This window comes from Lissotriton vulgaris, chromosome 1_2, assembly GCF_964263255.1.
Source record: "Lissotriton vulgaris chromosome 1_2, aLisVul1.2, whole genome shotgun sequence".
NCBI classification, from domain to species: domain Eukaryota; kingdom Metazoa; phylum Chordata; class Amphibia; order Caudata; family Salamandridae; genus Lissotriton; species Lissotriton vulgaris.
Genome location: NC_141686.1, coordinates 284,825,538 through 284,839,589, shown reverse-complemented (window position 1 = coordinate 284,839,589; position 14,052 = coordinate 284,825,538). Strand labels below are relative to the sequence as shown.

Below are 14,052 nucleotides of genomic sequence, written 5' to 3'. Positions count from 1 at the left end.
ATTACGGAGAACCGCTTGTCCCACTGACGTATCAGCATTGCTGCCAGCCTCCAAACAGTAGTGCTTGGTCAAAGTGTGCCTGCTGGACCAAGTCACTGCTCTGCAGATTTGTTGAAGAGGAACACCAGCAAAGAGAGCAGTAGAGGAAGAGATCGCCCTCGTCAGAAGTCAATAGCTGCAGAATCCAACGAGCTATGGTCTGTTTTGACACTGAATAACCTTGCCGTATTCTTCCGTAGGCAACAAACAATTGATTACTTTAACGAATCATAGAGGTCCGTTGTAAAAAGAATTTGAGACATCTTCTGATGTCAAGGGTATGCAACGTCCTTTCCGCAGGGGATTGCAGATTAGGAAAGAAAGTCTTTAAAATGACTGGCTCGTTGAGATGAAAGTCCGAAGGCACTTTTGGCATAAAACTGGGATTCGTGCGTAGCACCACTGAATTGAAAGTGAACTGAAGAAAAGGTGAATTTATGGTGAAAGCTTGAATGTCGCTGACTAACTGAAGTTAAGGCCAATAGTAGAGACACCTTCCAGGATAGAAACTTGAAATCCACTTTATGAATAGGCTCCAAGGGGTGCCACATGAGTTGCGCTAGTACCACATTGAGATGCCATTATGGAGGTGGACGCCGGTTAGGAGGAAACATTCAAAACAGTCGTTTAAAGAATTGCTGTATGGTCCTAGCCGAGTATAGAGAATTGGAACCATCTTGCCGGAACCTTGAAATAGCTGCCCAAAACACCTTTAAAGTGGAATGAGAAAGGCCTGACCGTGCCAAATGTAAGAACGGTAAAATCTGCTCAGGGTTTGCGTGAATCGGATGAATATTGGCAGATTGACACCACATGCAGAATCTTTTCCATTTAAGTCTGTATGTCTTTATCGTGGCAGGCGCTCAATATTGGCTAAAACTTCCTTAATCTACAGGAATATTTAAATGAGCGAATTCAAGGTGCTCAGGCGCCAAACTGCTAATCTCAGAGATACAGGGTCCAGGTGGCAGATCTGTCTATTCTGAATGGACAGGAGGTTCTGTATTGGTCGAAACTGAATGGGATCGCATTCTGATAGAAGGAGAAGTTTGGTGAACCAGAATTGGCGAGGCCACGTGGGAGCAATGAGAATAAGACGACACGGTTCTCTTCAGCTTCTGGAGAACTCTGGGAACGAACAGTATCGGAGGAAAAGCGTAAGCATAAATTCACGACCAATTATCGAAAACGTGTTCCCTAGAGGTTCCTTATGGGAAAGCCAGCTTGCAAAGAATAGGCATTTGCTGTTCTGATTGGTCGCAAATAGGTCTAGATCGGGATGACCCCACTTCTAAAAGACTCGATCTACCGTCGGCTGATGTAGTTCCCATTCGTGAGTGGATGCTGTGGATCTGCTGAGGGAATCCGCCAGGGCATTGGAAACTCCCGGCACGTGTATCGCCGATAGGCTGATCCTGTGCTGTATCACCCAGTCCCAGATTTCTTGGGCTTGTTGAGAGAGAAGGGAGGATTTTGTGCCTCCCTGCTTGTTCAACTAGTGCATACTTGTATTGTCTGTCCGAATTAGTACGGAGGCTCCTGGAATGACTGTTCGAAAGGATTTTAGGGCCAAGAAGATGGCTCGCAATTCTAGCAGGTTGATATGCCACTTCCTTTGTTGGTGGGTCTATTTGCAGCTGACAGTTAGCCCTTGAAGATGTGCTGCTCACCCCTCGAGGGACGCATCTGTGGTGATGGTAAAATTTGGCGCTTCTAGGAATGAGCATCCTGTCTCCACATTCTTTTTTAAAGTCCATCAGAGGAAGGCTTCTCGCATCTGAGGAGTGATATGAAGGAGATCGTCCAACGATGGGTATCAAGGGGCAAGAGGAGATCATTCCTAAAAAGGACTTGAACTGCCGGACTGAAATGGTCCTTTTTGATCTTAATATGCGAGCCAGTTTGCAAAGCATTTGAGACAAAGGCCTGGGTTAACTGTATGATACAACGTTTCCCATAAAAACGTTTGTCTTTGCGAAGGAACAAGATGGGACTTGTCGAGGTTGATAGAGAGACCTAGCGACTGAAATAGGGACAGACAGCTCTAGACGTGGGTGGCTGTGTCCGACAAAGAATTCGCCTTGATAAGGCAGTCGTCTAAATAAGGAAAGATCTGAATCCCTTCCAGACGGAGGTGAGCCGCTACCGGTGCTAGAACCTTGGTTAACACCCGGGGTGCTGACCTTAGTCCAAAAGGAAGGACTTTGAACTGGAAGTCTCTGCCAACCACTCTGAACCGCAAGAACTTTCTGTGTCCGGGAAGAATTGGAACATGGAAGTACGCATCTTGGAGGTCGAGGGTCGCCATGTGATCCCCCGCAGACAGTAGTTGGAGGATTTCCTGAAGTTTAACATCAGAAAGAATAACTTCTTTAAGTATTTGTTGAGGGAGCGAAGATCAAGAATGGGATGCCATTCTCCTGATTTCTTCAATATCAGGAAAAATCTCAAATAAAATCCTGTTCCCCTCTGTGAATGAGGGACTCTTTCGATTGCTCCTTTTTTCATCATCAAATTTATCTGGGAAAACAACTCCTTGAGGTGAGCTGGAGGTGGGCCTCTTGGAGAAAACTTTTCGAACTCTAGAGCATGGCCTCTGGCTACGATGTCCAGGACCCACTTGTCCGATGTTATTGCTGACCAGGTAGAGTAAAATTGGAAGATTCTTCCTCCAACCTTTACATGGGACTGTGGTAGAAGAGGTGGCAGGGGCGGTTCTCATTGCTTCTTATTTGAATCCCGTCCGCGGTAGGAGGGCGTCCTTTTATTTTGTGAATAGGAAGTGTTACGTTTTCCGTACGACTGCTGTCTCTGTGGCTGGTATCGCTGATTTCCCTAATACAATTGATATGATCTATGTTGGCTGTAGCCCCCTCGATTAGAGAATGATCCACGTCCTTTAGCACACTGAAAGGGCGGCTTACGAAATTGCAAAGTACCGAGAGATTTGGCCGTCTCAGTGTCCTTTTTGATGGTCTGTAGGGCTTCTTCCACGTGTTGGCCGAATAATGACTCTCCATCAAACGGCATGTCAATTTTCTTTGCCTGATCCTCCTGGTGAAAAGCTGTTGCCTTCAACCAGCCTTGTCTACGCAGAACAGCAGCACCCGCTAGCTGTCTAAGTCCTGTAGATGCGACATACAACGGCCAAATCTATGATCTCCGCAGAGATATGTTCTCCTTCCTGTAAGATCTTCAAAGCTTCAGGTTTTGAAGGTTCTGGTAACATGTTGATATATGGCGAAATGGCCAACCACATTTGCCTGTCGTACCGGCCCAAGATGGCTAGTTAATTAGCCAAACCGACTGTTGTCGCTGCCATGGTGGAGACTTTTTCCAATTGAGTCTAATCGTTTGCCATCCCTGTCAGGTGGGGCTGTGATCGGAGAAGGAGGATTCCTAGCCCGTCTCTGTGCAGCTTGCACAATTACAGAGTCAGCCTTTGGTTGACCTATGAGGCATGCCAGTGAATTGTCTGGTGCTTTATACTTTTTGTCCAGGCGGGGAAAAACTGGAGGGATAGAAGTAGGAGTTGTCATGACTTTCAACCCCTCCTTTCAGATGAAATCGATAATGGGGATAGTCCGTATCTGCTTCCTTTGCTGATTATTGAAATCATAAAGGAAGCATTCATCATCCTTCGTTTCCATGGGCAGAAGGAACCTTTGCGTTGCCCTTTCCATGAGGAGGTGGAAGCCACTGATGTCCACTGGAGGAGAATCAATGGGAACTGGAGTTAAAGGAGATGGATTTTGAATTTGGTATTCGTCCTACTCCGACATTAGAGATCTATCATCCACCTCTCCTTCCTCCCTGTCATCCTCAGATGAATTTGCATCAGGAGAATGATACGATGGCCCCGGAGAAGGCGGTCTAGGAGACCTGAATGCGGAGGTGAAAGCTTGAGGTACAGGTGTCGGTGGAACAGACTCTGCCGATTCAGATGGAGGAAACCGGTGATAATAGTTCGCATATAATGAAGAATGTTCAGCAGAGCTAAAGTCATCTTAGCTGTAGGTATAGTATCCGGAGGTGGGGCCACAGGCTCACGGGAAGGCTGTTCATGCTTGTCATCCTCCTGATATTTAATGAACAATTCTGAAGGGCTTCTGGCCGTGCGAAATCTGTCATCCACTTCAGAGTCCCCCTCACTCTCCTCCGAATCCAGTAATTGCTCAGGAACCTGAAGAGGTACCTTAGTTCCGAGAAATATGCAATGGAGACAGGGGCTCCAGTGTAGAAACACGTCTCTGCAACAAAGAAGATTCTGTCGTAGGCGGCGTAGATTTAGCTGTAGATGCGGACCAGACCTGCAACTCTGTGCAAGATGATAAGTGCAGCGTCGTCACGGGGGCCATCGATGGAGTCGTCCTCATTTGAACTGCAGGCAAAGGTGAAACCTTCGAGGAGGTAGTCTTCAACGACAATTAAGTCTTCGTCGACGAGGCAGTCTTCGTCGAAGAGATGGCCGCCGCCGCCGACGTTTTTACAACGAGGTAGTTTCGACGACGAGGCCGCCGTCGGCGAGGTAGGTTTCGACGACGATGCAGTCTTCGGCGATGAGGTGGCCGTCGACGATATTCTTCTAACCTTTGTCGTCATTGGAACGTCGACGGAAGGCACTCTCTCTCTCTCGTCAGCGAGAATGGCTTCACAGAGACTGAGACCAGCATCAACGGGGAAGAAGCCGATGTAGCAGTCACGTCGACAGTGATTTTCGTCAACAGGGTCTTTTTCTGAGGTAAATCCTTCTCAGAAGGCTGTTTTGAAGCCAGAGACTTCACAGTCTTTCTCGGGGGCGTGGAAGGCAGAGGCTTGCCCTTAGAAGGTAGAGGAACCTTTTTTGAGGTGGAAGGCATTTCAGAACCCTTAGAGGGTTTTTGTTTTCTCAACACCTTAGCCCCAGGAGAAGACAAATCCTCATCAGCAGCCCTCTTCCTAGAGGACACAGTTGAACCAGAGGCAATACTTCCCACCTCAGAAACTGGATTGTCTTGATCTTTAATCTTCTGTAGCCACAGAAGTAGAAGCCCCTCTCTGTAGCTGAGGGTTTTCTGAGGTAAGGTCCTGCATATCTTGCAGTCTCTCACCTGATGATCCGTATAAAGGCAGTAAATGCATTTCTTGTGGGGATCTTCAGAGAAAAGCCGGAGCTTACCACAAGACTCACAAGGTCTAAATAGAGATTTCTTTGACGAAGACATCATAAGTGAAGAAATTCCTGAGGAATTAAGAAAGTACTGTACCAGAGCTCAGGGAGACTCCCTTCACATGACGGGCGGTAGAAAATCTGAGAGCCTGAGCCTCTGAGGAGAACATTCTGGTGGGGGCTGTCGCCTGATTGGCTGCAGTTTGGACTATGTATCATGACTATGATAGTCATATATGTGGAACTTTTTTCCTTGTTGCTTTGGGCTAATTTACTTCCTGGTTTTATGCTACCAATGATCTTGGTTATTATGTGCATAGTTATTGCTTTTTTATGTCTCGGCTAAGCGCAGAAGCGCGTTCTCACCAGAGACCTTTTGTCGGCGTGTCTGCTTTCCAGGAGACAATCCTGGCCGCGCGCAACTCCTTGGAGGCGATTTGAAACTGGCACGCGCACAAGTACGAGCGCTCAATTGACTTTGTTGCAAGTTTCTTACAATGCGCGTTTAGAGTGCGGCAATGCGCGTTTAGAGTGCGGTTAAACGTGTAACTTTCAGTTTCTTTTAAGCAGCGTGTTTCATGGCATGATCGAAAATGCTCCATATCGTAAGGTGTTCACACGCATGGGCATACACAGAGATACACACACACACACACACACGAGGGCCCATTCACGCACCCACACATACAGAGAACCCACACCAGCCGTCTCACACACACACACACACACACACACACACACACACACACACACACACACACACACACACACGTACACACGCGCACGCGCGCGCGCACACACACACACACACGTGCACCAAGCGCCACCCCCCGGCACACTTACCGCCACTCCGGACTTCAGCCGCCACCGCGGGGCTCTCCCTCTGGCATGGGAGCCCCGCGTCACCAGCACTGCTCCTCTCCGTGGGCACGTGCACGGGCTTCAAAAGCCAGAAGTCCCGACCCCGGAAGGTTTCGGTTTCGCTCACGTCTGAATCGCTGGGGGCGTGTGGTGAGTACCCTTCATTTAGATCCTGCCCTTCGCCAAGGATATCGTTGCTCTTATCAAAGCTTGTTTTTATTCTAGTTCTAGCACAGCCAGGCCCATGTAGACTGCCTCGACAGGTCGCACACAAAAGCCTTCCTCATTCACACACTCATCAGCCAGGCTCCAGTGCAGACAGGGCTCTGTGTGCGTCTCGAAAGCAACGCGTGTTTAGGAGTTGGAGATTGCTGTATAATTAAAGGCCTCCTCTCAGTGTCCCCGGGAGGCCCATTTCTGTGCATATTTTAATGGAAAGCCTGGGCTGGAGTGGCGTGGGGTCCGTTTGCAAGGAGCTCGGAAAGTTCTTGACTGTTCTAATTAATACTCTGGGGCACACTGCCTGGCATCTTCAAGGCTCTTGTAGAGCAGCCGCTTCCTAACACGAACATCCAGACTCCTGGGGCTCGTATCGGTAACTGACAACCCCAGGCCACGCAGCCAGCTCCCACTGGCAGAAAGGAACTCATGCTCTCCTACAAAGTGGTAGTTTTCCAAAGAGCACAAGTCGTAGATGTGCTCCCGGGCGCTGGTTACCACACGCTCGGAGCCGCTCCTGATGAGGTAAGCTAGAAGCAGCAGAGACTGGAAGAGAAGAGTGGGGAGAGAGCATGAGAAGCAGTACACACCAGCAGGAGGTCTGTACAAACTGCATTAACAGCAGCGCAAAGAGGCGCTCATTGGCACATACCACCCCCACATAAAGCTGTTCCGCCCGGCACTCATTCTTTCAGGCTGCGCTTTAAGGGAGATTGGCTACAGCCATAGGGGCCACTGGTCGCACTACGGCTTGGTTCAGGTGCAGGAAAGCACAACCAAATGACAAACTATGCCCCCGCCAACCCGTCAATATGAGATTTTAATTTAAAAAAAAAAAAAAAAAGGGACCACTACTGCAATATTTCATTCTTACTTAGAAATTTCGCCTTGCGGATCCTTTTGTGGAAAACCTTCTCCCCCCCTCCCCCCTACGCTTCCTTATTTTCTGCCAGCATGCTGCCTCTCATGAGAAATAATCCTAAAACACAGTGGGCAGCTCTGCTCATAACACATTGTTCAATCGCACCGAGGGCAAGGCAGCTTTTTTTTTTTGATAAAGAATTCTTTTAACCTCATATTGCGAAAGAGAAGTGGATTAGAAGGTGTTCGGGGGAATTGACGGTCTTTCCATATTGTGTATCTTCACTGCCCCAAATTTCTGTTATGGAAATATTAGGAATCCCAAGAGGAGTTTCCCAGCTGTTACTTAGAACCAGTCAATATTCTCCTCTTTACCTTTATCCAACACAATAATTCCAACGTTCTGGGATGAGCTAGCCCTAAAGCTACTCGGCAAAGATCCGATCCTGCCAGGAAATTATTGTCTCCGCTTTAATCATTGGTAAACAAAAAGAAAAAAAAAGAAAAGAAAAAAGAAAATGTTTTACAAGCATTTATTCAGACAGGAGTTTCCGTGTACATTGTGAGACATTATTGTTGCTGACATGTCAGCCGCTTTAATAGCGTTTGTTAGTTTTACGGTCCCAATGCTTTAATTTCAGATAAAACAAGTGCTGGGACGGTCTCTTTCTCTGTATCCTTCTGGGTCCTATTTCTTCTTCCTTGTTTTTAGTTTCATATAGCGCGTACATGAGCAGCAGTTCCGTTACAGACGGGACACATGCATTTTGTTAGGCACGGGAGGGGGCGGGCGTATTAAGTGATTTGCCCAGAATCACAAGAGACTCGAGACCCAGTTCCCAAGCTCCGAGGTCAACCACTCTATCAGTTAGGCCACATGAAAGAGATATGCATTATAAAAACGTAAAACATGGAGAAATACCATAAACAATTAATGTTGGTCAGAGTAGAGATGAGGCGGCGGCAAGATATGAAGAGGCGGCGGCAAGATATGAAGAGGCAGCTTTGGAATGCATTTTTCGCGCGACCTCTATGAGTATGTTCCTTCCCCCTCGGCTGCCTTCCCCCGGGATTGGCGTGAGATTGCGGCATCACCCGGCTGTCTCGAGCTGTTAGTGGGGGCGCCGTGGCATGACCAGCCCTTAAACAGTACGGCCTGCTCTGCAGCGCTCGGCACAACATGCGGGACTGGGACGTCCTCCTACAACCAGGGCAACTTAGTTTAAAAAACAAAAACTCAGCCACAGACTGCAGCACGCCGCTGCTCTGCCTGAGGATCTTTTCTGAATGCCGCCCTCCCTTCACCACCAAGACGAACCTACAAGGAGAGCAGTGACAGAGACATAGACCCCACCCCTCCAGAATAGCTTTTTTTTCTTGCCTCTGCCCCCTGATTGTGCTCGTTTTCTTGCCTTCTGCCCCCTGATTGAGCTCGTTTTTCTTGCCTAGTGCCCCCATTGCACGCGTTTTTCTTGCCTCTACCCCCCTTATTGTGCTATTGGCAATGTAAATGACAATGCCATTTTTTTTGTAGGTGGCTCTATGTGTGGGTGTCTCTGTCTGTGTGAGGGTGGCTCTGTGTAGGGTGTAGCTATTGGGATTGTAAATTTTCAATGCCATTTATTGATGATTTAAGAAAAAAAAAAAGGAATGTCATGAGCAATACCAATAGCTCTACCTTTAATGATGCCGAGACCATTGCATTGTAAATGCTTGTTATGTACTGTGGGACTCCCACTCAGATGACGGGGAATGATTCAGGCATGTGAATCTATGAAAGACACCCCAATACTGGAGAATCTTTCATATTCTTGAAAATATTACATTCCTGCTCTGCTGAACAGGTATAATTTACCATAGGCTGAAAGAAGCTGCTGTTACACCCAAGATCAATGCACAAGCAGCGGTGTCCCAACTACTGACGTATCTCAGTCATATTACATTAGCAAGACCACTACAACTGTACCCAAAAAAGCACACATTGCAGACTTCTACTTATGCATGGTTTACTGTAAATGGGAAAAAGAAAATTGTGGTATACATCAGGGAGCTCCTGGTTGCTGTGAAGAAATATACTTTAATCTAGCAAACTTTAAGATGTAACTATGCACTCCTGCATCTATAGTGCCTCCCGCCTAGTACATGAAGGTTTCGGAGGCCTTTCGGACTGGGACAAACTGGTCGATGTTACAAAGCCTCATCAGTAGTGAGTTTCAAACATGCCAATATGGTGCTGTGAACGTTACTTAATCTCTTAGTGGCTTTTGATAAAGCACACCTTCTGATCTTGATGGCATGAATGACAGCTGTAAAAGGCAAACATTGTATGCTGACGACAGGCACACCACACAAAACACTAAAAAGGTTCCAAGACAGCTTAGAAATCGCAACTCACCCAGGCTGGGAGCCTCACCAGACTCACTAGCACTGGTAGACTTGTGTTTCTATTCTCAAATCAAGGCAGGGGGATAATAAAACTCCTGGCTTTGCTCCTGAAACATTATAAAATCACTCTAGTCAATACTACCTCAATATTGTATACCTCACTAGCCGTCCTGGGAGACCGTATTACACCAGTTACTAAGGGTGAAAAACCGGACGGCAAAATAATTATGTGGTCTGTGGAAAAATGTATATGTAACAAACTATGGAGCCTGCTGCACACTGCACTGGAAATACTTCCTAAACTGCACCAATGACCACACTTCAGACACGTAGGGTATAAAAAAGGGTGGAAAAAATAAAAGAAAGCCTGTTTTTGGAATCTAAACTTTTATTGTAGTTTATCAAAAGAACAAATTCTGAGGGATCGAATACATCTTCGGTGGATATTGCATCTGCCTGGCCCTAGGAAACCTGCACAGGGCTGACGGATTCAGGGTCTGGGTGAGCGGTTATACAAGATTGGGTGGAGGAGAACAGGTTTGTCACAATAAAATTCCAATTGGGAAGGTAAGGGCTGAAGAAGGGTTTCTGGTGAAGGCTCTGTAAGTAAAATAAAGAAGCTGCCAATTCCAGGGTGTCAGATTGTGGGAAAATTCATCAGGGAATCCCAAAAAGTACATCCAAAATGGAGGATATTACGTGCGGGCATTGCGCTCTGTCTCAGCCAGACACTCACGTACCAGCGCCCGGGCGTGGATGATGCCTATAGGAAGACACAAGAGACATCAATATTACCAATTAGGAAGAGGAGTCATGAGAAGGGACTAAAACACAAATAACAATGAAACACAGCTGTTACACTGACACTTGCAGTTCAGGGATAGGAGTGCTGTTAAAGAAAGAACATTCCTTCTAAGGCACAGGTTAGTATTACTATTACACGACATCTACTGAACAGGACTTAAAGACTCACCAAAGTAACAGCCTACAAGGAAGGCAAGTGACTCCTACTGGACAGACCTTGAAGTCTCACCAAAGTAGCAGCCTTTGGGGAGGCAAGTGATACCCTAGTGTCTCGTGCTGGGGAGGACTAAGGTTTCACCAAAGTAACAGCCTTCAGACAAGACAAGGGATGCCCCTACAGAGGCTTCTCCTGGACATGCTTGGAGTGTTGGCCACAAGCTGCATTTACTGAGACATCTCTTCTGAAATGGGAGCACTGCTGACAGTATCAAACATCCCGACCATTCAGATTCAGTGGCCATGAACCAAGATCCTACGCTGCATATATATCGGAGTGTGCACATGAACAAAGGTGGGTGATCCTCGACTTGGATAGGTTGACGTCAGAAGACTATTCTAGGTAGAGGGACTGGCATGGCAATGTCCATGATACACAACCTAGTGGTGACACACATCCACTACAAAGTAAATCCTCTATCAGAATACGCTGCATGACTGTGAACTGCAAGGATAAGAAATATAGCAGGTGTACACCGAGGAAACAAAGACTTTGGATCGCTGAAAGAAAACTTTCATTTGTAGTGATACAGTTCACACGATGAAGCAGTAAAATTACTCTGTCCTGCCCCTGCAACTACAGTGAAATCTGTAAGAGTCCTTGTGATTGGGATCCTTCCCTCTCAGCACGAATCAATACTGCTTCGTCAGTGTTTTTTTTTATGCTGCAGAGAAAGGTTTTTCCATTCTCGTCAAGCCACACGCATGCCCAAGTAGTGTCTGCCAGCATTCTCTCTAGGCTAGACTACTGTAACATCCTTTACCCAGGATTGCTAGACTCTTCACTGCCTAAATGTCAAAGGATCAAAAACGTGGCCTTGTGGGCACTCTGCCAGCTACATAGTCTTGATCATGTTCCCCAATCTTGTATACTGGGATTCATTGGCTCCTGGTTAAAAAACACAAAAAGCTTTCAAATCCACTTTCTATCAAACAAACTCCTCCTTGTAAGGCTTTGTTAACTAGGCTTCCACTGGATGTCTTCGATCCACAGCACAGTTACTTTACCTTCTTCTTCCGCATGTGATCTTCCCTCTGGGACTCTCCCTCCGCTGCTATCTTTACAATTATTTGCCTCTACATTTCAAGGCTATTTCTTCCCAGTTTGCCTCCACAAAGCCTTTAAAGGCTTTGTACTTGGACTTTTTGTTAGCTAAAACACAGCCTAAGGCCTCACTAATATTTACATTTTGACTCCTTACTTAGCTCCATGATGCCTATATTGGTACACAAGTGCTTTTTATCCAATCTACTAATATTTAACCCATAAAAACTGCAAGAATATTGCATGTACACAAGCTACTTACACTCTCATTTCCACTTATCCGAGTAGCTTTGAATTTCATCATTTCAAATAGGTACCAGCTTAGCTGCATACAAAAGCCCATACTAGTAGCTGCATTACAGCTGCAATTTTGAGTCTTTTACATATGTAGTATTGTGTGTGTTGCCTGAAAAAGGGATAGTTGATACCCCAGAAGAGAAAATAACACTTGCTACTAAAAATAAACACACAGAATTTCTCCTAAAAACCTTAGCTGACTGTGGTTATTAATATTATAAATATTTGTTAAGCGCAACTGCAACCCCATGGATATCCTGACGCTGCGGGACATAAGCCTGACCATCCAAAAGGGAGACTACTGCCTGTAGATCCACAATTTAAGGAGTCTCCTGTGGTTACAGTGCAAAACTTAACAGCTGTTATTCACAAGATATGGAGAGCAACGTATCCATACGCGCTCTAAATGTGCTCTTCATGGCTTCACACATGATGTCACAGATTACATAATGTATTTCAACAATGCTGTCATGTAAAAAGAAAATTGTAAGTCAAACTATGCATTTGACAGATGAGGCCAAATGGCCACAGAACTTGATTTAAGCCGAGAAGTGTAGCATATACAATTGCTACTTACAGATAGCACCCACTTTGTAGCTTTTAGAGTTGTAGATTCATAGCTGTGCACTCCGCCATAGGGCTTCCAATATTACAGGTTGTTTTACTTCTCATAAAACCCACAGTACAAAAGGGACAAGACCTCCACTGTAGATTAGAATGTTTTCCTTACAGTGGAAATCATGTCTGTATGCTTGTGCTGTAAAGACGTGCTTGATTATCTTTCAAGTTTCTAAACTGCGTCTTCTATGCCCATCAGAGGTGGATAACATGGGAATTTAGAAAAGTACACGCTGCCAACCAAGTGCTAAGTGCTACGGGTACATTAATACCTTCCTCTTGTGGTCTGTTTGGACCTGAAGATCCTGTCAAGAACTCATTCCTGACAACCACTCAGCCACAAATTGCAGTCATCCACAAGCCAAAATTCTATGCAAAATGATAGTCAAAAATGGTCTTCACATTATTGGGCTCTATGCCAGTTCCTCTGCCACACTTAAAGACCACTCACTTGCGGGGACCGATTTTGAAGTGAAACGTGAGAATACAGGAGCACATGCTTTTGCTGCTGGTAATGGTGTCTTTCACAGGTTCTTTGGCCATGTTTTGACATCCACAGAACATTATGGTCAGAAAAAGTGGTTCAATGCAAGGTTTCCTGGATTTCCCGAGTTTCTAGTTTTAAACAAGCATTGGCATAGCCAATAGGTCTTGCTTTTGGGACCTTATAAGTATTTAGTTATGCAGCACAATATCCTTGGTGCAACTACATCAACTGTTGCATGGCTAAACACTTATAAGGTCCCAAAGGCGAGACCTATGGGCTATGCCAATGCTTGTTGCTTTATTCCATTACGGGATCTGTGCACTAAACCATGTGCATGAAGGGGATCAATATGGTTCTTAACCCCAACCATAAGTTGTAGGTTGATTTTTTTATACGTTATTTTATAATTAAAGGGAATCGCTGTTATAACATACATTTGCAAAACAAAACTTTTCCTTGCAAACACAATATCCAAATACGCATTTTGTGATACGTGCTACAAACAGAAATATTTTATTCCTGCCGTCCTGTGTTTCATGAATGTCCAGTGGCGTTTGCCCCTGTCTTTGTCCAGATATAACATTTTCAACACACTGGAACAGTGATGCACGTTTAAGTTATTTTTATCTTATTTATTAACTGGAAGTGGGACAAGTTTCTCAATAATGACTTAAAGGAGGAAAGAAAATAGAAGGACAGAGGAAAGAAAATAGAAGGACAGAAGAAAATAAGAGTAAGAAAAAGGAAATAAAGGACAAAATAAAACCTAAAAAGCTGTTGGATGAAGAAGAAGAAACAAGTTACTTACCTGTAACTTTAGTTCTCCAGTATTGGTAACTTTCATAGATTCCCATTGCTTGTATCATTCCCCGTCGTCGGAATGGGAGCCTCGGTAATAATATATATATATATACACACCTAGGTAATACACCCTAATAGGTGTAAAAAAGGTTAAAAAAAATAGGCCTAGGCCTCATTATCTTTTGCAGCCTATTGCTGTCATTATATAAAAAGACCCAAAGTCCCCCTTAGCAACCAATCAGATCAGCCTCACCCTGTAGAACCTTCCTG

General features: G+C 45.5%; 1 protein-coding gene across 2 annotated transcripts in view; it reads right to left on the bottom strand.

Moving 5' to 3' along the window:
• Positions 1-9,884: 9,884 nt before the first annotated feature.
• CDK2AP2 (cyclin dependent kinase 2 associated protein 2) overlaps positions 9,885-14,052 on the bottom strand; it is a 71,672-nt gene continuing 67,504 nt past the window's right edge. For both annotated transcript variants that reach the window (XM_086953242.1, XM_086953243.1), the window contains one exon: positions 9,885-10,277. In XM_086953242.1, the coding sequence (XP_086809368.1) occupies positions 10,210-10,277 (68 nt within the window). In that variant the 3' untranslated portion in view covers positions 9,885-10,209. The remainder of the gene's footprint in view (positions 10,278-14,052) is intronic.